Source organism: Odontesthes bonariensis, chromosome 10 (assembly GCF_027942865.1).
Source record: "Odontesthes bonariensis isolate fOdoBon6 chromosome 10, fOdoBon6.hap1, whole genome shotgun sequence".
Lineage (NCBI taxonomy): Eukaryota > Metazoa > Chordata > Actinopteri > Atheriniformes > Atherinopsidae > Odontesthes > Odontesthes bonariensis.
In genome coordinates this window covers 4519761-4544663 of record NC_134515.1, presented here as the reverse complement: position 1 = coordinate 4544663, position 24903 = coordinate 4519761, and the positions used below count along the sequence as shown (strand labels likewise).

Here is a 24903-nt window from a genome sequence, read left to right as displayed (position 1 = left end):
TAATTTTTTTCCACTGAATTTTTTGGAAGTTTAATTTTTTTCCACTGAATTTTTTGGAAGTTTAATTTTTTTCCACTGAATTTTTTGGAAGTTTAATTTTTTCCCACTGATTTTTTTGAAAGTTTAATTTTTTTCCACTGATTTTTTTGGAGTTTAATTTTTTTCCACTGATTTTTTTTAAGTTTAATTTTTTTCCACCGAATTTTTGGAAGTTTAATTTGTTTCCAGTGAATTTTTTTTTTCCACTGCTGGTTTTTCAAATTCAAGCCTGATTTTCATGCTGTAAAAATTCGATATTAGAAATTCGTATTCAAACTCTGATGGCACAGAAAAACTTCCATAAACCTGCTCCAGGTAAATAAACACGGCAGGTACACCTCTGCTTAAACTAAACACGTAAAGTTGGACATTTATCCAACAGTTTTATGGAGCCTCTTCAGTAAAACATGCAAGCTGCACACAGAAAGGCCCCGGCCGGGATCCGAACCAGGAACCCTGTTTTGCCGTGAGGCGCCGTGCGCCCCGTGGAGCCGGAACAGTTTGAGGTAAATGACAGAAAACCGGAGTCGGCAGCCTCGGCGGGACTCACTCCATCTGCTCCTCCAGTTCGTCAGTCCGCCTTTTTGCCTTCTCCGCGTTACCGCCGCACTCATTTCTGCTGAAACTCCACCGACAAACACCGCGGCTCTCCCTCAGCGGCTCTTCATCGTCTCCATCCCCCAGACACAGAAAACCAAACTCCGCCAGCTGAAACCGTTCCGCCGAGCTGAAGTGCGTGCTGCGTTTAAAGGGGTGTGCGTAAAAACGACAATCCAAGAGTTCCGGCGCAGTTAACGCACGTTTGATCGCTTTAGTTTCTATCGACTGCTTTGGTAACCTGTTTAGATGCGATAAGCCGGTCACCCACACATTAAAGAACATATAACGTGCCTAAGACATGCCTAAAAAGAAGTAAAATTGAGTTTGTGATCTGTAGGTATGGAAGTCCATTCATGCCACTGTGAAAAAAAAAACAAAAAAAACAGATGCCTAAAAAGATCCGCAAACTCAAAATTGTTACTTTAAATATGAAAATTCTGATTTAGGTCCAAATTGAACCCAAATTGACAGGAGGGGAGTTTATATGAAGTGACTTTTCTTTTCAATTTGTTCAAATTTAATTATCTATTACAAAGAAGCTACAGCTAGCTAATGTACGGAAGCCAAGAGAGGCCAATGCTAAAATATTAGGGCTGGGTGAGTTAACTCGTTAACTATTTAACGCTGATAAAGATTTTATTGCGCATTAATGCAGGTTGTTTTTTGTTTTTTTTAAATTATTATTTTTTGGGGCTTTTGTGCCTTTAATGGTTAGAAAAGTTCCGAGAAACAGGAAGTAGTGTGCAGAGAGAGGGGGAATGACACAGGACTTGAACCGGGGCCAGCTGCAGTGAGGACTATAGTCTCTGTACATGGGGCGCCTGCTCAACCCACTACGCCACAAACCACCCCTGTTTTATTATTTATTTCATTATTGTAAAAGTCTGTTGCTCACAGGCTTTTATTTTGTAAAAGTCTGTTGCTCACAGGCTTTTATTTTGTAAAAGTCTGCTGCTGTCTGCTGTGGAACCGGAAAAGAAACTAATCGGCGGATCCACCAAACATGGAGAAGGGTACGGAACTTTTACTCGGCCGTTTTCATTTTAAAGTTCTTCCAGACGGCGGAGTCGACAGAACCAAAGTCATCTGTAAACACTGCCAAGTTGAATTGTCTTCTCAGCGTAGTAGTTCCAGTCTAAAATATCACTTAAAGGCAAAACACACAACTGATAGCAGCAAGTCATTCAAGGAAACAGACAGTGGAGCGAGGCTTCTACATAAAAACTACAGAAAGATGCTGATGTTAAAAGTGTGTTTGCACAACAAATGTTATGGCACTTTCATTCATATGGCAGCACATTTAAAATAAAACTAAATGCTAAAAGCTATACGCTACTTTTGGATTCATTTCTGGATTTTGCGTACAAATGCGATTAATCGTGATTAATCAGGGAAATCATGTGATTAATTAGATTAAACATTTTAATCGTTGCCCAGCCCTATAAAAAATATATTTCTTTGTTTTGAGTAACACTAGAGAAGTTTGTGAACCTCAAAACTATGTGTTTCTGACTCATTTCAAAGTACAGGGACATTTCCTACGCACTTGAAACGGCCTTGAGGTTCCTGGGAGCTGAGATACTGCAGTTCACAACTTCGGTTTCCAGCCTCGCACAAAAATTATTACAATTATTATTTTATTTTTTTTAAGTTAATTGGCTCATATATTGTTAATTCGGCCAAATAAACCACCAACAGTGGGATTGCATAAAGAGCAGCAACAGCAAGCCAAACTTGGTTTTCTCAAGATAACACGTCATTATCGAGAAAACAAAAGGCTGATTTCTTGAGGAAACAAGATAAACTATTACCGCACAAACAAGCTTTGTTAGCTTGAGATAACAAAATAACAAACTCATGATCTGGAGAATAAAGGCGCTGAGATAGATAAGCAAGGCCGCTGCCGGCCTCCGTACTAATGTCACCTCGACCACATACCAACATCTTACAGTCTAATTATAGAGAATGTGAGGACACATCATGCTGTGTTTTATACCGGGACAGTAGCGCCATCTAGTGAGGAACGCTCTCCCATTACCCATTTATTTACAGACCATTACTGCCTGGATACATTCAGTTTTGTTTGGCTGCCGATGGTCAAATGTAGAGCAGAAGAGAAAAGATGGAGAAAGAAAAAAAAGGAAAGAAGAGACGGACCCTACTGGAAGTAATCAAATTTCTTTTGGTTAATTTATAAAAGTAAATATTTATTAAGTTCACAAGACTGACGGATTTAATATTTTCAAGAATATTTGTGAGCTCAAAAAATACTCTTTGTTCATCCTCAATACAGACGCAACAGTAATGTCCTCCTTTCACTGATTCTCGTGAGAAAACAAGGGTGATAAATGTATTGTAAGACACTTAAAGGGATAGTTCGCCTCTTTTGACATGAAGCTGTGTGACATCCCATATCAGCAACATCATTTCTGAACATCTTCTTACCCCCTGCTGCGTCCTGTGAGCAGAGTTCCAGCCTCGTTTTGGTGTTGATGAAGGTAGTCCGGCTAGTTGGCTGGGGTTTAAAAAATAAAGCGTTTTGCTTCTCAAAACAATATGCGTTCAACAGAGTAATACATTTGCATCACAAAATGGTTCTCCAGGAAAAAGTCAGACCTCACAATCACTTGGCGCTATTTTCTCTGCCTTCGTATCACTGCGTGCTGCCGACAGCCGACAGCTGCGCCTGTTACGGTGTTTGCTGCTCGGTCTGCACTTCGGTCTGCACAGCAGGCAGTGATACGAAGGGAGAGAAAATAGGGCCAAGCGATTGTGAGGTCTGACTTTCTCCTGGAGAACCATTTTGTGATGCAAATGTATTACTCTGTTGAACGCATATTGTTTTGAGAAGCAAGACGCTTTATTTTTTAAACCCCAGCCAACTAGCCGGACTACCTTCATCAACACCAAAACGAGGCTGGAACTCTGCTCACAGGACGCAGCAGGGGGTAAGAAGATGTTCAGAAATGATGTTGCTGATATGGGATGTCATACAGCTTCATGTCAAAAGAGGCGAACTCATCCCTTTAAATTTAGCACAAAACAGCTCAGCAACCTTTTAAGCTGCAGCACAGTTCAGTCACTCCCTGCTCTGTGACGGTCAGCTAATTTCACACAGAGTTTGCTGCTGCTAGTTTGGTGCAACATGGCAGAATATTTAGCAGATTGTGACGACGACTTTGAGTACTCCAGGAAAAAGTCAGACCTCACAATCGCTTGGCCCTATTTTCTCTCCCTTCGTATCACTGCCTGCTGCCGCCTGCCGACAGCCGCGCCTGTTACGGTGTTTGCTGCTCGGTCTGGACTTCGGTCTGCACAGCAGGCAGTGATACGAAGGGAGAGAAAATAGGGCCAAGAGATTGTGAGGTCTGACTTTTTCCTGGAGAACCATTTTGTGATGCAAATGTATTACTCTGTTGAACGCATATTGTTCTGAGAAGCAAGACGCTTTATTTTTTAAACCCCAGCCAACTAGCCGGACTACCTTCATCAACACCAAAACGAGGCTGGAACTCTGCTCACAGGACGCAGCAGGGGGTAAGAAGATGTTCATAAATGATGTTGCTGATATGGGATGTTACACAGCTTCATGTCAAAAGAGGCGAACTATCCCTTTAAGGGCCGCTTTCCTGCAGGTTTTAGATGTTTCGCTGCTTCAACACACCCGATTCAGATGAAATGGATCTCTTCAAAAGATTCTGCAGAAGTAGGGAAACATGTAAAACTTGGAGCACAGGATGTGGGTATCCCTGCCGTAAGCCTTGGCAGCATTAGTGGGTTAAGTGCAGTTATGGAGTACGGAGATTTGGAGATTTCAGTGAAAACTATTTTACAAAAACACCGTCACAGAAGCAGCTTTAAATGAAATCGAACGGCAGTCGTCCAACCGTAGACCACAGCCAAACGTTCTTGAAATTCTTCGTAATTTTATGTTGAAAAACTTTCCTCAAATGCGAGCTGAACTCGCCTTGGTCCCAACTCAGCTGTGCTGGTTTCACATCCAGCCTGACGTCTGTGATGTGTTCCAGCAGGTGTTTTTGTTAGCATTTCACAACTTTTACAGTCTTCCGTTCAGCGTTTGCACAGCCTTCCCAACTTTTCTGGAATCAGCCTTGTATACGGACAGCATACGGTCACATCAACAACATTAAAAACTTGATTTTCACTTGAAAGTGTCTTTGCTGTAACACTGAAGCAACAAGCAGGGGGATGACTCAGACCCCATGAGTAAGCACAGACCAGAAAACCTCTTACTATTCCTAAACTTTTAGGTTGCTAATCTGTGTTTACTGTCAACTTGTGAACAGAAACACACGGCTGGCCTGCGTCAGCTCCAAGTGCAAACACGAGTTCTGGGAGAGTCACTGTGCAGAACATCTGTCGGTTATTGGTTATGAGACCGAGGAAAATGAGGCAAAATGAAAGTGAAATGAATATATACTGAAAGCTCTCTCTGTTTACGGCCTCCTGTCCGTCTGACGCACACAAAGGAGGCAGCAAAAGGGTTTAAGAAATACAAATTAAAGGGACAGTTCGCCTCTTTTGACATGAAGCTGTATGACATCCCATATCAGCAACATCATTTCTGAACATCTTCTTACTCCCTGCTGCGTCCTGTGAGCAGAGTTCCAGCCTCGCTTTGGTGTTGATGAAGGTAGTCCGGCTAGTTGGCTGGGGCTTAAAAATAAAACGTTCTGACCAACAATCGAAGACGTCGGCATCAGTTTGGATGACAAAGTGTCTTCAGCTGGTAGAAAAACAGCAGAATCACATCATTAAGAGGCAAAAATCCCAAGCCAGGGTGGGAATTAAGAGACCGTGCAGTGGCCCAAACATGTGGACGGGTTTTCTGCTTCACTTTGAGCAAGATGTTTCTGATTTTAGGAATATATTTCTGCCTCTTACTCTGATTTTTATGCCTCATTCTGACTTGGATCACTACACCCACCACAGTGAAAAAGAAAGCCATTATTCTGTTAAAGTGAGACAGAAAATCAGGTGAAACAATCAGGCTTATATTCGTCATAGTTTTGATGTTACTCCTGATGATGCCGAGGACGCTTCTTAACAGTTGGAACGAGAGAATCCCCCCCCCTTAACACACTTTATCTATTTATTTTCTTCTCTTGTCATTTATTATCTCTTGTCATTATTATTATTATTTTTATAATTATTAGTATTATTTCTTTTCTTTTTTTTCATTTTCATTTTCAATTTTTCCTTATGTTGCCATATCCTGTATAATAACTAAGTTGTTTGCTGTGACTACGTCTGACATGGGTTGTCGGGGGGATAGTTATGTTGGGGTTCTCTTTTTGTCCTTTTTCCTTTCTTTCTTTTTTTTAACTTTGTACTTCACTTTATAGCAGACGCTTCGACGGCAGGCGGCAGCAGGCAGTGATACGAAGGGAGAGAAAATAGTGCCAAGCGATTGTGAGGTCTGACTTTTTCCTGGAGAACGATTTTCTGATGCAAATGTTTTACTCTTTTGAACGCATATTGTTTTGAGAAGCAAAACGCTTTATTTTTTAAACCCCAGCCAACTAGCCGGAACTACTTTCGTCAACACCAAAACGAGGCTGGAACTCTGCTCACAGGACGCAGCAGGGGGTAAGAAGATGTTCATAAATGATGTTGCTGATATGGGATGTTATACAGCTTCATGTTAAAAGAGGCGAACTATCCCTTTAAAATCAGTAGTAAAGGGATATTTCCAACTGTTTCCATCTTCCATGTTTTACACAGCACGCCTATCGAATTAAAAACTCGTTTCACCTGATTTTCTGTCTTACTTTAACAGAATAATGGCTTTCTTTTTCACTGTTGTGGGTGTAGTGATCTAAGTCTGAATTAAGCATATAAAAAAAATCAGAGTAAGAGGCAGAAATATATTCCTAAAATCATAAACATCTTGCTCAAAGTGAAGCAGAAAACCCGTCCACATTTTTGGGCCACTGCACGGTCTCTTAATTCCCACCCTGGCTTGGGATTTTTGCCTCTTCATGATGTGATTCTGCTTTTTTTCTACCTGCTGAAGACACTTTGTCATCCAAACTGATGCCGACATCTTCGATTGTTTTGTGCCTTAACAGACGAGCTTTTGCTTTGTTACACATCGGTCCTCTTGGCACTTTTTGACCCGAGTTAATGAGTTTCATCTTCCTCATATCTGACCATTGAAACAAGCAACACAGCAAAGCCTTTTGGGTGAAAAACGGAAATGAAAACTACTACTGCAGACGCTCATTACAGCTTAATAGCCGCATTCAGACAGAGCCGTTCAAAGAACGGTCCACCTGGAATTTCGTTCTGATAACAGCAACGTGTTACTTTAGCGCCACATTCAACAACAAAACAGAACAAAACAAAACCCGGTAAAAGTAAGGAGAGAAGAAGCTAACATGGAGAGCGGGGAGGCCACCGTGTTCATGGTCTGCATGATGGTGATATTAATCATGGACGATCACATCGGGCGTCTAACATGGAGGCTGGAAGAGCTCACAGTGAGAGTCAGGAGACGCAGGATGGAGCGCAGGCCGTACTTCTTGGTTTCATGAAGGAAGGAGAGAAGAGCGCCGCAGACAAAGGAGACCACGTGGAGGTTTAACTTATTAAACACGCCAAGGTTGTGTCCTTGTCGTATGAGGAAACATTTCAGCCTGACAACATGACAAGGGGCGGAGCTACCGACCACCAAACACCTCCGTCAGATGTGTTCCTATGGAAACCAGAACAGACCCAGCTGAGGAGAAGGAGCTGAAATGGTTCCAGGAACTGCTCCAATGAGAACAAGGGAAAGTGCTCAGGAAATCACAATAAGAAGTAATGTGTTGACTTTTCCAGTGGAGTTAAGGTGAGATTTCAGCTCTTTTAAACAGTCAGTGGGGTCACATGGCACCGAAAGGATCGGATTATTGGCTAAATTACAATCAGACTGAGTTATTAAGTGCATGTAGACACCTTAATCTGACTATAAACTGGATCGGATCGGATTCAGACCCCGAGATAACTGGGTTGAAAGTCTCTCTAAACCTGCTTGTAGACGCTGAAGCACGTGGTGAATCAGACTTTGTGTTCTGCGCATGCTCCAGATGTTTTCCCGGGGTCGTGACCCGGAAGTCAAAGCAGACGATATTACTGTTGTTGTCGCCGTCAGAAAGAAACAAACAGCGCGATGGAGAATGCTCCGTTGGGCATCGAGTTTGTGCAACAAGCAGCTCATCACAGAGCAAATGTAGAGGGACGTAGCTTCATCTGGCTCTGCGTTCTCCATCTTTCTCCAATGCCTGAGTTTGTTGTTGTTGTTGGTGGTGAAGAGGTCAACAGGAAGTGGCTCTATTAGCAACAGCTGGAATGGGTACAGCGCCACCTATCATACCGGGGTATGACACGCTTTGTGCCTCTGATCCCATTCATTCACCGCCATTTATCCAAGGAGAATTACCCTCGCTCAGATAAGGATTATAACCCAACTATAGCTGTAATCCAATTAATCTCACCATGTAGACCCACTGAGTGATGAAGAAAAGAAATCCTCGTGTTTATTTTCACACATACCCAACTTCTTCAACTGTTCTCGAACACGGCGTAGCTCTGCGGCGGGGTCCTCATCCGGCTCTGCTTTAAAAATGAAAAGGAATATCAGGCTTATTTTATATCCTGTTACCAGTTGTTCTTTTTCAATGTGAAACTCATAATAAACTGCTTTTTTCACCATTTATGGTCTGGAAGTTATGGCTTCGTACAAGCATCCGTACGACCCATCAAAACCCGAGAAGTTAAAACCTTTGTAAATGTTACAAAAGCACAAGACGTGGCTTCAAATCCTAAAGTTGTGTTTCTTTATTCATTTTGTACTTTCATTCGACTTCTTCTGAAGCAATGACTGCAAATTTGAAGCTGCGATTATACTCGCCGCATTGGTCGTTATGCTAGCAAAGTGCGATGGCAACACAGCGCCATAACCTTTTATACTGGCACTACAGGAGCGCCGTATTCCCTGCAGTTCTCTTCCAGGACACTAGGTGTTGCTGCTGAGACAGCGGAAGCCTTCTGTGGTCCAACTTTTACTCTGGTTTTAATGAGGATTCGTAGGCTGTGTTCGAAACCGCATACTTCTCCTACTACTCCTATTGACTTTTTTCCCGGATGCATACTAGATTCTCTGAAATGTTGGGTATGCATCATGAGGTTACTACTCATACTCAAACTACCCAAGATGCAACGCAACATGACGTCGCCGATCGTCATTTCCTGTCAAAACGGCAGTTTCAAGCTAGCTACAACGAGGGTAGGTTCACTTCCTGTTTTCAAAACAAAAGCACCAATTGTATGGTAATGGCTTTCCCTATGATAAAAGGCAACGGGTATTTTATTTTGTGAAAAGAACTGGAAGTGCGTTGCTCACTGCAGCTAGCTTTAGTAACGCCGAATTCGTGGGAACAAAATTGTAAATAGCCGGTATTTTGTCAGGTTTTCAACACGTTGGGGATCTAAACGACTACTTTCTCACCTGAAAATGTTTCAAATGTTGCTAAAGTTTACAGAGTTACAAAGGGGCCAAAACCACACCAAAGCACATCTTTTGTGACGTCAGTTTTTGAAGACGACGCCCCCTGGTGTGAGGGTGAGAACAGCAAGTATAAACAAGGTTTTAGGCTTTTTCATCAGTCCATCTATCACAGAATTTGATCCGTTTCTCAAAGCTGTCGTCTTCAAGCTTGAAGGAATAAAAATCAGGGCTGGGCGAGTTAACTCGTTATTATCACGTTAACTTGTTAATTATTTAACGCCGATAAATATGTTATCGCGCATTAACGCAGTTTTTATTATTGTAAAAGTCTGTTGAATGCATCACATTCACACAGTTACAGCAAACACCACGAAGCATGGAGTAATAAAATAAAGACAAACTAGCAGCTAACATCACCGCTACAGGTGCTCCTCGGTCTCTGTGTGAAGCTCACGGAGCTAACCGGCGCTACTTCCTGTTTTACTTGTTTCAGCATAAAAGCACGTATTTCAAAATCTTTTTTTTTTTTTAACTCCTGCATTTACAGCCAAGTTGAATTGTCTTCTCAGCGTAGTATTTCCAGTCTAAAATATCACTTAAAGGCAAAACACACAACTGATAGCAGCAAGTCATTCAAGGAAACAGACAGTGGAGCGAGGCTTCTACATAAAAACTACAGAAAGATGCTGATGTTAAAAGTGTGTTTGCACAACAAATGTTATGGCACTTTCATTCATATGGCAGCACATTTAAAATAAAACTAAATGCTAAAAGCTATACACTACTTTTGAATTTATTTTTGGATTTTGCGTTCAAATGCGATTAATCGTGTTTAATCAGGGAGATCATGTGATTAATTAGATTAAACATTTTAATCGTTGCCCAGCCCTAATAAAAATGAATATAGAAAGGCTCTGTTACCCAGATCTGCTGTACACTTTTACAGGTTCCACCTTTGCCTTAGACAAACAAATGATACCAAACCAGACCTCTGCTTGTTAAAGGAACAAATGATACTCAGATGATTAACAATCTTATCTGCTGAAGGACCCACAACGTGAGCCAAGACTCGTCTTATCCTACAAAACTGAGAAGTGTCTTGTTTACCTTTTCTCGTTGATTCTCGGGTCGATGAAAAAGACCGCAAAAGTCTCCTCTGAGCAAATCCGCTGTCTTCCTCACTGTTGTGCCTCTCTGCGGAAGATTCACATCCAGATAATAAAAGTGGTGTTACTGAACTGAACAGAGAGAGTTTATCTAAATCAAGAAATGAGCATCTCTGTGACTTTGTGAGATTGTCTGTCTTACTTTTAATGCGAAGAGATGAGAATGTGAAACTCCTCCGTGTATTTGGAGACAGCTGGTCCTCCATGTCCTGATGGAACAGGCCATACAGATGTTTAGATAAAGTGATGTTTAATAAAAAAAACAATAATAATAAAAATTAAAAATTAAATGAAATTAAGATAAAATAAAATAAATAAATAATATAAAAATATAAAAATAAAAAAAAGATAAAGTGATGAATGAAGACGAAAAAATCAAGTCATGGGAAAGAAAGAAGTAAATAAAGCAGTAAATAATTAAGTAATAAAACCTCAACTTGCAATGTGAATTATATTGACTGGGTGGTTTGAAATGATTCAGTGGCCCTCTTGACTTTTATAGAAAGAAAATATCTGCTGATATGTCATTTTTCCACAGTTATTCATGCTTAACTGAAAATTAATTCCAATTTTTTTACGTCAAATTATTAACAAATTGTCATGGTCTAACTCTAACCCTGTTCTTTGGATTTCCATGTATTGTGTTCTAGTCTGTTAAACCTGTTCATCTTCAGCTACATATTTACTTCCTGTTCCATTTTGTGGAGCTCATTCTGGTGTGCATTAAGTATGGAAAGCCAAATGGGTCATAATTCACCTGTTCTTTCCCAATGCCATTTAATAAATCAAATCAAATTTATTTGTAGCACATTTCATGTCCAAAACAATTCAAATTGCTTCACATAGAATAAAAGCATTGCAGCAGGGAGTGGAAGAAGCATTAAAAATACATAAAAGAATATAAAGAGAAACAAATAAAATAATTTAAATGAATTTAAAAACAAGCAACAGTCCAGATAAGTTCAAAGATATCGTGCAGATTTCATGCATAGACACATGAGAACAGAAATGTCTTTAACCTGGATTTAAAAATGTCTCCATTTGGTGAAAGTTTAATCTCCACTGGCAGTTTGTTCCACTTGTTTGCAGCATAACAGCTAAATGCTGCTTCTCCATGTTTAGTCTAATAAGAGTCAATAAGTTTAACGCCACCTGAGGTTTGATAAACATTTGGTGGAGTCTAATAAAGATCTCCAGCCTCAAGCTAACGAATTTTAATATTTTTCCCCAACGAAAAAATAAGGACCAAATTTACTGAACAGGAACTTATTTTTTGGCTTTGATTTGGTTAATTGTAACTTGCCATTTAATCACACGTCCATGTAAGCAACTAACGCTGTCGTGGGCGTAATTGTTCACTTACTTTAGCAACATTTGAAACATTTTCAGGAGAGAAAGTAGTCGTTTAGATCCCCAACGTGTTGAAAACCTGACAAAATACCGGCTATTTACAATTTTGTTATGACGAATTCGGTGCTACTAAAGCTAGCCGCAGTGAGCAACGCACTTCCGGTTATTTTCACAAAATAAAATACCCGTTGCCTTTTATCATAGGGAAAGCCATTACGATACAATTGGTGCTTTTGTTGTGAAAACAGGAAGTGAACCTACCCTCGTTGTAGCTAGCTTGAAACTGACGTTTTGACAGGAAATGACGATCGGCGACGTCACGTTACGTTGCATCTTGGGTAGTTTGAGTATGAGTAGTAACCTCATGATGCATACCCAACATTTCAGAGAATCTAGTATGCATCCGGGAACTTCTCGCTTACTCAAACTGGCATACTAACTCAAAAAGTTAGTAGGAGTAGTAGGAGAAGTATGCGGTTTCGAACACAGAGTTAATCTTTGAGGACGTGTTACAGACATGCAAAGCGGCGACGATAAAACAATCCCGTCAGTTATTAAGAGCAAGCACATCTCTGGCGTTCTCTGGCAACAAAATGCTCCCTACAGTCATTTCAATTTCTTTATTTCACAATTCTTTGAAAGATTAGAAGTTAAAAAGCAGAAGTCTAGAGTTAGAATAAACATAAAGGGTCAGGTTTGATATTACAGAACACATGGTTGGGTCTGATGTGTCAACATTAATGGATCTACGTTAACTGTCAAGTCACATGGACGCCACCCTCCATAAGAATAAAACATATGTGGCCATTTCATGATTCCTAACCTCAAATCATGGAACTAACACGTTTTTCTTGTGAGATATTGCTGGACAACAATGTCTTTATCCCCTTATTTTAATAAAAACAGGAGTCAGTGCTCGCCCAGGTGACTCATTCTTTAGTCCTACTGCTCCATGACCCACTTTCCTCTGTTTCCTTCTTGTTTTACACTGAAGTGTAGAGAATGAAACTGACCTGGATAACACCTGAATCCAATTTTTACGAGATAACTGAAGACTTTGAAAGGGATATTTGTAATCACGTCGGGCTGAATTTATCTTCTCAGAGCAGTAAAGGGGCCAGATTGCCTGAATTTATGATGTGTGCGATGATGGTATGCGTAGACTCGGATGATCCTGTACTGCTGATATGTTTTATTAATCTAAATTGGCAAGTCTCCAAAAACAACATTATAGCTCACCAAGCTTTAATCTCTTGAACAAAACATTATATTCCCATTTTTTATGATAGTGACTGATGAAACAATATCTTGGCCCGAGTCTGTTATTTTTTCTAGGCCAGGGAGGGACCGCGATTGCCTCTAGTTTATTGCCGGAGCTTCAATACTTCTCCAAGATAAAGAACCATGTTTGAAAATTGAGCTGGAGGCTCATGCTGCATGTATTGTGTATGAGCATTATTGGTTCTGGATGGGAAGACGCCGAGCTATTTATAGCAGGACAAAATGACAGGACATGTTGCCCCCATGGGAAACTTTTCTGCAATTTAAACCACCAGTGTGCAAGTGGAATGCATCGGGGCCGGGTTAGTGGAACAAAGCCAACAGTAAAGTATTCACAATATTGGTTTGTTATGGTAAAACATGAGTATTTTTCCGCCTTTAGTCTGCGTTTCACAGTTTTAAGACGTGTCGTGTAGTCGGTCATTGATCATATTTGGGGAAAACATTTCTGGAACAGGAAGTGATGAGTTCTACACTCTCAGAAATAGGGGTACAGTACGAGTCCTTTTTTGTCCCCTGAGGTACAATCTATACTAATGTACCCCCTAGGGTTAATTATTGGACCTAAAGGTACATATATGTACCTTTTTGAGGGTCCAAAAGTACCTTTTTGAGGGGCCAAAAGGTACATATATGTACTCAAGTGGTAAAAAGTACATATATGTACCTTTTTGAGGGGCCAAAAGGTACATATCAAATCAAATCAAACTTTATTTATATAGCACCTTTCATACTAAAAAGCAGCACAAAGTGCTTTACATAATAAAATCAGTAATCAAATCAATTCATGCATAAACTCACACACAACATCACACCGACAACCACACTGCACACATACTACCCCCCCCCCCCCACCACCACCCCCCCCAACATGAGCAACATCAATATCAACAACAATCAACATTAAAATCAACATTAAAATCAACATTAAAATCTGGCTTGACGCTGAAGTGAGGAAACGGTATCTTGGGGATCTGTCCACACCGGGAGCCAGCCCACCAATGACCACAGAGGCCGCCACCACGGGGAACCGCCCAGATCAGGGCAGGCTGGCATCCACACCACAGCCAGGGCTGCAGGGCAGGATCCCCCAGCCACCCCGAACCAGGGCGATCCCCACAGTAATGACCCCACAGACGAAGATCCCCATGAGGAAAAACACTGGATAAATAAGTGTATAATAAGTATATAATAAAATAATTTAAAAAATATATATAATAAAATAAAATAATAATAAATAAATAAATATTTTAAATAATGGATGAATAGATAAAAGTAAACTAAAACAAAACAAACAAACAAACACAAAATAATAATAATATATATATATATAAATAAAATTCAGCTGTAAGCTAAACTAAAAAAGGTAGGTCTTGAGCCTCTTTCAAAAAAAAAATTTAAAAAAAAAATGTACTAATGTAAAGATGTATATGTGTACTCAAGTGGTAAAAAGTACATATATGTACCTTTTTGAGGGTCCAAAAAGGTACATTTATGTACTCAAGTGGTAAAAGGTACACATATGTACTCAAGTGGTAAAAGGTACATATATGTACTCAAGTGGTAAAAGGTACACATATGTACTCAAGTGGTAAAAGGTACATATATGTACTCAAGTGGTAAAAGGTACATATATGTACCTTTTTTTCTACATGCTGGGGTACAAGGGTACAATCTCTGCAAGGTACAAACCACAAGGGTACAAAACTATACCTTATACCTGAGGGTACTGCCCCAGTGACAAGCCATCATACCCCTAAAGGTACAATTCTGTACTTTATTTTCTGAGAGTGTAGGTGACTCGTTTGTTTTGAATATGTCACACACGGCAGCCGGGTGATGAGCATGAGCATGACGGATATCAGTTAAAGGTTAAAGCAGAAATACCAGGAGAGGAAGGCAAAGCAAAGTGGCTGCAGTTAAAGTTTAACACACGAGACGCTGCCGAGCAAAGCAACAACTCACAACTTCTACATACTAAACGTTCAGTAAAGCCCGGAGGAGTGAGGCCTCATCGATTCACTTCACTTAGGACACTCCAAAAAATGGGATTTTACATGAATTAGATTTTATTCGTAAGAATTTAGAATCAGGATAAATCTACTTGGTTGTCAAAACAAGTCAATTTAATCAGTTAAAACATTGAATAAATTAATGTATGGAAGAAGAAGATGAGATGCACCAGATCTACTTTAATGTAAAAACTGTGGTAATGGTATTAAAATGCTTAAAACTAGGGCAGGGCAACGATTAAAATGTTTAATCTAATTAATCACATGATTTCCCTGATTAATCACGATTAATCGCATTTGTACGCAAAATCCCAAAATGAATCCAAAAGTAGCGTATAGCTTTTAGCATTTAGCTTTATTTTAAATGTGCTGCCATATGAATGAAAGTGCCATAACATTTGTTGTGCAAACACACTTTTAACATCAGCATCTTTCTGTAGTTTTTATGTAGAAGCCTCGCTCCACTGTCTGTTTCCTTGAATGACTTGCTGCTATCAGTTGTGTGTTTTGCCTTTAAGTGATATTTTAGACTGGAACTACTACGCTGAGAAGACAATTCAACTTGGCAGTGTTTACAGATGACTTTGGTTCTGTCGACTCCGCCGTCTGGAAGAACTTTAACATGAAAATGGCCGAGTAAAAGTTCCGTACCCTTCTCCATGTTTGGTGGATCCGCCGATTACTTTCTTTTCCTGTTCCACAGCAGACAGCAGCAGACTTTTACAAAATAAAAGCCTGTGAGCAACAGACTATTACAAAATAAAAGCTTATGAGCAACAGACTTTTACAATAATAAAATAAATAATAAAACCTGCGTTAATGCGCGATAAAATATTTACCGGCGATAAATAATTATCAAGTTAACGCGATAATAACGAGCCCAGCCCTACTTAAAACTATTTTCCTGCTTCATGTCATGGTGGGGACTACGATTCTGTTCAAAGCCCCAAAAACAGAGCTACTTCCAAAGCTCCGATCATGTGCATCCAAAGCTGGTAGATCTGAAAACTGTGGAAATCTGCTGCCAGGCTGGCCTTGAAACCGTGATTAAAAAGGCTTTTGGACAAGCAAAGGTGGTTCTCCAGGTTGTTTCAGGAAAGCTTTGGTGATGGGTTGGAGATACAGGAGGAAGAAGGTGGGACTATCTTTTGAGTTGCACTCTTTTGGGACTCCAGAAGCAGGAATTTCAGAGTTCCCGGTGTGAAAAATCAACTGGGATGCCTCCTTAAGAGTCGTAGGAACCTCATCATGGGTTAGAGCTAACCCAAGCATGGCTGTCCAGCACATAAAACTCTTTGTGTCTCATTAAAACCAGTTTCACTAATAGGCAGAGATGGGGACTCGAGTCGCTGTTTTGATGACTTGTGACTCGACTTGACAAAAAATAAAAGACTTGAGACTCGACTCGGACTTGGAAGTTAAAGACTCGGCACTTGACTTGAGACACGATGACTTGAATGACTTGAGAGTTATTCAGTTCATGTTTTCAGTTTGAATATTGAATTAATAATTTAAAAAATAATATGGATTACCCGGTAGGAGCGCAGGATCAACATGTCAGCGGGACCGAGAGTCGTTGTCTTCGGCTTTCGTAATCACCATTTTGACGGCAAAAGACGAACAGCTCAGTGCAAGACATGCGGCATCAACATCTCAGACAGCCAGACGACAACTTCCAACTTTGTTCGTCATTTGAAGATCCATTCTGACCAGTAAGTGCTTGTTGAATTAGCTAATATTATCCTGTTAGCCTAGTCGGTAGTTAGCTAACGTTAGCTTGATATGATACGGGGTGGACAGGTTGGACACATTGGCCAATGATGTTTACTGACAGTTACTTATATCTTTGTGTTTTCACTTTATTAAGATCAGATTTTGCAGGTAAAACTGCAATAATAAGGTGAGCTGACTTTGACTTGCCTAAGAAAAAATTACTTGGTTCTTACTTGAGACTTGAAAGCTAAGACTTGGGACTTACTTGAGACTTGAAAGCTAAGACTTGGGACTTACTTGAGACTTGAAAGCTAAGACTTGGGACTTACTTGGGACTTGAAAGCTAAGACTTGGGACTTACTTGAGACTTGAAAGCTAAGACTTGGGACTTACTTGAGACTTGAAAGCTAAGACTTGGGACTTACTTGAGACTTGAAAGCTAAGACTTGGGACTTACTTGAGACTTGAAAGCTAAGACTTGAGACATACTTGATACTTGAAAGCTAAGACTTGGGACTTACTTGAGACTTGAAAGCTAAGACTTGGGACTTACTTGAGACTTGAAAGCTAAGACTTGGGACTTACTTGAGACTTGAAAGCAAAGACTTGAGACTTACTTGAGACTTGAAAGCTAAGACTTGGGACTTACTTGAGACTTGAAAGCTAAGACTTGGGACTTACTTGAGACTTGAAAGCTAAGACTTGAGACTTACTTGAGACTTGAAAGCTAAGACTTGGGACTTACTTGAGACTTGAAAGCTAAGACTTGGGACTTACTTGAGACTTGAAAGCTAAGACTTGAGACTTACTTGAGACTTGAAAGCAAAGACTTGGGACTTACTTGAGACTTGAAAGCTAAGACTTGAGACTTACTTGGGACTTTAAAGCTAAGACTTGAGACGTACTTGAGACTTGAAAGCTAAGACTTGGGACTTACTTGAGACTTGAAAGCTAAGACTTGAGACTTACTTGAGACTTGAAAGCTAAGACTTGAGACTTACTTGAGACTTGAAAGCTAAGACTTGGGACTTACTTGAGACTTGAAAGCTAAGACTTGGGACTTACTTGAGACTTGAAAGCTAAGACTTGAGACTTACTTGAGACTTGAAAGCAAAGACTTGGGACTTACTTGAGACTTGAAAGCTAAGACTTGAGACTTACTTGGGACTTTAAAGCTAAGACTTGAGACGTACTTGAGACTTGAAAGCTAAGACTTGGGACTTACTTGAGACTTGAAAGCTAAGACTTGAGACTTACTTGAGACTTGAAAGCTAAGACTTGGGACTTACTTGGGACTTGAAAGCTAAGACTTGAGACTTGAAAGCTAAGACTTGGGACTTACTTGAGACTTGAAAGCTAAGACTTGGGACTTACTTGAGACTTGCACATGTGTGACTTGGTCCCATCTCTGCTAATAGGATGTGCGTGTTTGTAGCAGCTAAATTGAACGCAGAGCTAAGTTATCAGGTTGTTTAAGCTTCTAGTAGTTTGTCTGGTCAGTTAGTGCAACAGTGAGCAGATTCTACTGGTTTTCTGACTTCCAACTCAGTTGTGACATCATTATTATAACACCACAACTAACAGACTCCTCTCAAGCTTTTTAGAGGTATCACGTGTCATTTAAGCACTTCACATACTCAGATATTCAGATTTAAGCTGATTTCTCCTAATAAACATCTAATAAATACATTCAATACATTAAATGAGCCTGAATTTATTCCTGCACATTAGCTTTTTTTTAAATTATTTACTTATTTCTGCATTTAATCAATTTTTTTTCTGTATTTATGCATTTAATTTAATAAGGTTGGTGGCCCTAACCTCGGCCTAAGGCAGGATTACTCAGCTGGACGAAACACATTCAAGCTACGTTGATCTCCTCCGATTGTAACACGCAGCTGCTTTAGGAGAAAACCTATTCCTATCTTAAAGAAACATAACACGTAAAGTCACACTGGTTGTTTATGGATGTTTAAAAGCATTTACATGAAGCCTTAAAGGGCACATATGGAGGATGGAGTGTTTCCAACCACAAGTTTGAGACCATTTTTTGGTTTTTACTCACAATTTACCAATCAAAACCTCAGAGTAAGGTCGAGGCTCTAAAGTATTTGGTTAGGTTTAGGAATAAGATGAGGATTTAAGGTTAAAGTATAAGATTTCACTTACATTTGTTCACACATCTACTAGAGTTTAGGGGAGAGGGGTAAGATGAACCACTCCCTGGTTCCCAGGTTGGTGTGATGATTTTAGGAGGCTCAGCCCTATTTTTTCACATTATTTATGTAAAGATAATCATTTTAAAAAGTTAAACAGGTGCTTCAGAGGTAAACTTAGCTTTGAATAATCGTTATTCCTACCATGTCCTGAGTCAACCTGATTCATATGATTTTTATTCATGGATCTTCATCTTATTCTTACATAGAAAGAAATAAGTACATTTCTAAAATGTTGTGCTGTCCCTTTAAAGCAACTGCGGAGTCATCGGCTCCCATTACAAGTGCGTTAAAGTACAAAAACGTAGTGAAGTGCATTGTGTCTGCCACTAACTCCACTATTGTGCAGTGAGAATAATGGACTTTGATTCCAGAAAACAAGTCTGCACACATTGTTCATCATTCACGTCTGAGAACAAACGGATTCATGAGCTCACGCTTGACCACGCCTGTAAGTACACAACACACAAGGTGGTTTATACTCCATGAGAAAAATCCCTCATTATTAGAAATGTTCTTTATTTTCATTGTGATTATTGAAGCTTTGAGCTGCTTTCATTGTATAGAAATAACCAAAAAAAAAAGCTCAAAGACATGAAAGTAAGGGCCCGGTTGAAAGCTCTTCCGAAGCTCTCGTCCTCGACTTTGAAGGAAAGTCATGTGGTTAAAAATGGGATGCTTCAGTTTAAACAGTTACGGTGGTCATTTGAGCCCTGACAAATGATACATGCAAGTATTTATAACATGTTAGTAAACCTTTACTTGAGCCACAAAATACACAAATGGAGGATAAATTACTTATCAAGCCCTCTGGGTAAGGTCTAGACCAGAGATACTTATTGTGCGGCTCCTCAAGCTTTAATTGGCGGCTCACACTCGCATAGTAGCTCCTAACAATATGGTAACAATAACAATACATTTTTCACAGTATTAAGTACATTTATTAAGTATTAATTAAGGCTTAATGGTGTTTCCTAAAGGGGGCACTGTTAAACCTGGCAACGCAGCCCACTTAGCGCACGCTAGCTCCTTTAGCTCCTTTAGCTCCTTTAGCCAGCGAGATGCAGGCACAATGGATCGGTTTTTAATTAAAAAAGGGCAAAAACCAGCACAAAAACCATGCTCATCCTGAATGTCTCACTATGATTACAACAACAAACTACAAATACAACATGAAGAAAGTCGAGCACATGCACGCCAGCTTCTGCTCAGCTCAGTATTAAGGTAAATGTGGTCTGAATTGAAAATGTATTGGCTGTGTTGTTTCTTTTTTGTGGGATGTTTTATGCATATTTACAAAAAGGGCACTTTAGTATTTTGTGGTAAAAGTGGCTCTTCCCTTGATTTTGTTCTGCTAATGTGGCTCTTGTGAAAAAAAAAGTGAGTATCTCTGGTCTAGACTCTTAAAGTAGTTGGTTAGGTTTAGGGAAACCAAAGGATTTGGGTTAAAATACATTCATTCGCAATGCTCATTACCCAGGTGAAGCATCAAGAAAAAGTTCCCACTGGCTTTTGTTTGTGCAACTCCTACAGTTTAGGGAAAAGTGGGGTCAGAGCCATTGATTTTGGAAGCGATGATCATTTCTGTCACACTTTATAAAAGAAGAAACACACCGGAGGAGTGATGGGCACCAACTTCTCTTCAAATGTTCACGTATCAGAAAGTAACGGCCGGTTTATCCAGATCTGGAAATATTCATGTCCGTTTATTTAGCTACCTATGGGCCTGAAGTGGTAACCCAGATAGTTTTTTTTTTTTCCCACAATATGAGATATGGAGCAAAGAGAGCCAAACAATGCAGGTTAATGTGAGCCATAAGGAGCGATAATTTCCATTTCACAGCAAACATGGATGGAAAGTCATTTGCATCGGCTGCTGCTTTGTTTGCAAGTTCCCCAAAGTGAAAGCGTGGGGGAGGGTTGTGCATTCAACATACACCACATGATTCCAATGTTGTTCATTTAGGCAGAAGTTTTAGTTTCAGTCACATTTGTTCAGTTATTCTGCTTCAGTATTTGTGTGGTTTTATTTAGCAATCTTTCAGTTTTTGGGGGGGAGATTACAACTTTGATGGAATCTTTAAAGAGAAAACGTATTTTTTTCCCCATTCTTGTTCTACAAATAGTCTCATTTATTTCCTTAAAGAGGCAAGTCTACTTGAACATTTCTCACAGATTCAATTTATATTCAGCTTGATGGTCAGTTTATTCATTCGGATTATTTAAACTGATAAAACGCGCCCTAAAGTTTAGTTAAAGGCTTTAATTTCACTTCCCTCTCTCTCGTTTACGCTCATCTTACGGAGAGAATACGTAAAAGATGGCTCAACTTATCCCACTCTCCCCATCATATACAGCTAATATGCGAAATCAATTGCACGCAAATGAAATAAAAAGTAAAAGAGAATGTAAAACTAAACTACTTTGATTCAGAACAACCACTCCAGCCCACGCTCGTTCCTTCAGGGACGCCAAAGTCCCACTCAGTGAGATTTAAACTGAACAAAACAAAAACTAAAACATAGAGAGGCTTAAAACAGAAACACACGCAACAAAAGACACCACAGGGGGACTTATTGATAAGCAGGGAAGGATTTAAAAGAGTTAAAATAAGATATGATGGGCCATCTTTTGTGCAGCCTCTTACTGTATATGAGATCTTTTCTAGTTTTAGATGACACATAACGTCCTTTAGCCACTGAAAACTGGCAGGAGGTTTCTTGGATTTCTACTGCAGAAGTAGCCCACGCCTTGGTAATAAAGAGGTAAAATGACTTCATTATGTTTATAGAAAATTGAACCAATTGTCCAGAAGACCAACGACTCCGACATGAAGAGATTCACGCATGAGTCTTGGTCAGAGTTGTGATGTAGCTCTGCCAAAATGCCTCGAGGGGAAGGACACGAAAATAACACACGAGTCAGGTTACAAGAAGAAGATTTATATTTAGAGGAAGATTTAGTTTTAATATCAGCTGACATGTCAAAGGACTTGGGCTGGGTGAGTTAACTCGTTATTATCGCGTTAACTTGTTAATTATTTAACGCCGATAAATATTTTATCGTGCATTAACGCAGGTTTTATTGTAAAAGTCTGTTGCTCACAGGCTTTTATTTTGTAAAAGTCTGTGGAACCGGAAAAGAAAGTAATCGGCGGATCCACCAAACATGGAGAAGGGTACGGAACTTTTACTCGGCCATTTTCATTTTAAAGTTCTTCCAGACGGCGGAGTCGACAGAACCAAAGTCATCTGTAAACACTGCCAAGTTGAATTGTCTTCTCAGCGTAGTAGTTCCAGTCTAAAATATCACTTAAAGGCAAAACACACAACTGATAGCAGCAAGTCATTCAAGGAAACAGACAGTGGAGCGAGGCTTCTACATAAAAACTACAGAAAGATGCTGATGTTAAAAGTGTGTTTGCACAACAAATGTTATGGCACTTTCATTCATATGGCAGCACATTTAAAATAAAGCTAAATGCTAAAAGCTATACACTACTTTTGGATTCATTTTTGGATTCTGCGTACAAATGCGATTAATCGTGATTAATCAGGGAAATCATGTGATTAATTAGATTAAACATTTTAATCGTTGCCCAGTCCTACAAAAGGATAGCCTGGGAATTCCCATGCTGCTTTGCGCTCGATTTCATTCTCACTGCAAAGTCAGCCTGGAAACCACCGCCCTTATTTTTGCCAGAGTTTGGGAACCAATCACAGAACGGGGGGGGGGGGGGGGGGGCAGCAAGACGATGACGACGTCTATGCGCTACACCGAAGCTTGTAGAGTGTTAATCCAACATGACAGCGGACACAACGTTACCGTTCGATGCAGCCTTAGAAAGTGTTTCGGAGTAGATTCACCCTAGGGTCATTTGAACCGTGACATCCAGCCAAGTAGCCCACCCGCAGTTATTCCGATATTGGCTGAACATCAGCTGAGTTACTGAGTTATCCTGAATAGCTTAGTACAAGCGCTAACGGACCCTGGCAGTATCTCCAAAATTACCACACTAAAATCACATGCCATGACACCAAACTTCTACAGTAGTACAAATATGGTCTGTACTCACAAAAGGATGCATTTGGAAGTTTGTACATAGTCCAGGAGTTTATTATTATCAACACAAGCCTGATAGCTTTTCTGCTGCTAAAGCTTCGTTGACGTCACTTCTGGGAGCCCGGAGCTTCAAAGTAAGATGAGGGTTGATCTACTACTGTAGACAAAGCAAGGCTGCTCAATTTCTCCATTATTAAAATAAATTCACAACTCTACAACATAAAAATTCATGTAGAATATAGCATATAGGCCTACTTTGTTGTCAATTTAAGTAGCTTAGAGCGCAAGTTTACTTTTATTTTACTTTTTTTTCTTCTTCCTCGTCGAATTTCTGTCGTCATCTGGTATAAGTGATACAATTGGCTATGAATCGCGCGCAAAGCAGCATGGGAAGAACCAGACGCCATTTGATAGACATTCGTAGCGCCCAATAAACGGCTCTAGGCATTCGTAAACCACGCCTCAAATACGAGAAAATGCACACCTAGTTCCCAGACCACCATCTCATGGAGATTGTGGACGCGTCAGCCAGGCTAACAAAAGGACATAATCTTGTACATATTTTTTATAATAAACATCGGTCGTAATAACAAAATGTGTCCTTTTCTAGTCTTAAAAATCTTGTTTGCTTATTAGAAATAGGTAAAAATGTAGTCAATCACTTTATGCCTTAAAGGGTAAGAAGTACTTTCACCTTTTCCTAATTTAGACTTGAATATGCTAATTATCCCAGATGTTTGCTGCCCCCTGCTGTTGTAAAGGTGGAAATGCAAAGCCGGGGTGTCACTCTGCTCCTTTCATTCATCCATGTTTAAAAAAAACAAAACAAACAAAGAAGGTGAACAACTGGATTTTAGTCATGGGTATCATCTTTCACCCTGTTGTGGTGTCCTTTGTTCAATTACAAGGAAATAAAACAAGCTGTGACGAGTTAAATATCCTGATGGAAGTTATTCAAGCTCGTTTATAATCATTAACAACAGAGGAATAAATAAACCTGCGCTCTAACATTTAATAACTTAGCATTAACGTAATATTTAACAGGGTTTAGTAAGTCTTAGTTTCTGGAGGAAGTTTGCAATAAGTTCAGTTTCATTACCAGTGGAGGTCAGGTGTGCAGAATGTTACAAAAGGTAACCGGGATCGATCATCTGTGGCACATATGTTTATGTATTTAAAAATGATGAAAAATATTCACAGATGTCAGAAAACTGAAACCTTCTCTGCTGATAACAGCGTGAAACGTAGAGTGTTTATGCAATTCTCACCACAGGAAGTAAAAGTTGTCAAGATCAAAGTTCTGTTTTCTGTCTGTCATGTGATATTCGGCAGGAAACGAAATCTAAATGTTTTCGAAAATAGCGGCTTTGAGACTCTTTGTCATTTTGAAACAGACTCGACTGGAAACTTCCCCCCCTGACCTGATGCTTTTAAGCTGCGTTCAATCATTTGTGAAATGAGTGAAACCTGCAGGTTAATCCCAGATGAGACTCACCTGTGCATTCGGTGACGTCTCGACCGCTCAGAGGAGACAAAAGTCCACTTGACTGAGTGCTAATGTCGTTGCCTTTGCATCAGTTTGGCTGAATCTTTTCACAGGGTAGAATCCACAGAACGTGCAGGGATGTAAAGAGCATTAAGAGCAATGAAGCACGCAGTGTATTGTAGCACGTGTATAAGGAAGTGCAGTCGTAGGCATGTGCGGTTGACGGACTTCAGTCTGAAGCTTGGATTTCCTCTTTCTGGGTGAAACCAAAGTACAGTCACACAGACGACACGGCGTGGGTGTGACGTTAAACCCGTCCGTCGGCTTTTGAAAAACCAGTCAGTCCATAAATTTGTGCAACGATTAACTGATTATTCACTCTACGAGCCCGAGGCTGCTTGTATTGGCAGTCAAACTGACAGAAATATGAGACATTATTTCTGTATGCGCCAGCCTGAAGAAAGAG

At 40.0% G+C, this 24903-nt stretch overlaps 1 protein-coding gene across 3 annotated transcripts in view; it reads right to left on the bottom strand.

Moving 5' to 3' along the window:
- The window catches only part of dennd2da (DENN/MADD domain containing 2Da), a 67675-nt gene extending 42978 nt beyond the window's left edge, over window positions 1-24697 (bottom strand). The window contains exons 1-4 of one of the 3 annotated variants that reach the window (XM_075475999.1): window positions 24447-24697; window positions 10460-10526; window positions 10259-10345; window positions 8197-8259 (exon numbers count right to left, since the gene is read on the bottom strand). In XM_075475999.1, the coding sequence (XP_075332114.1) occupies window positions 8197-8259; window positions 10259-10345; window positions 10460-10523 (214 nt within the window). In that variant the 5' untranslated portion in view covers window positions 10524-10526; window positions 24447-24697. Of the gene's footprint in view, window positions 1-589; window positions 897-8196; window positions 8260-10258; window positions 10346-10459; window positions 10527-24446 lie in introns of those variants that run through there. The other 2 variants (XM_075476000.1, XM_075476001.1) reach the window with 2 other exon arrangements.
- Between the last annotated feature and the right edge of the window lie 206 nt (window positions 24698-24903).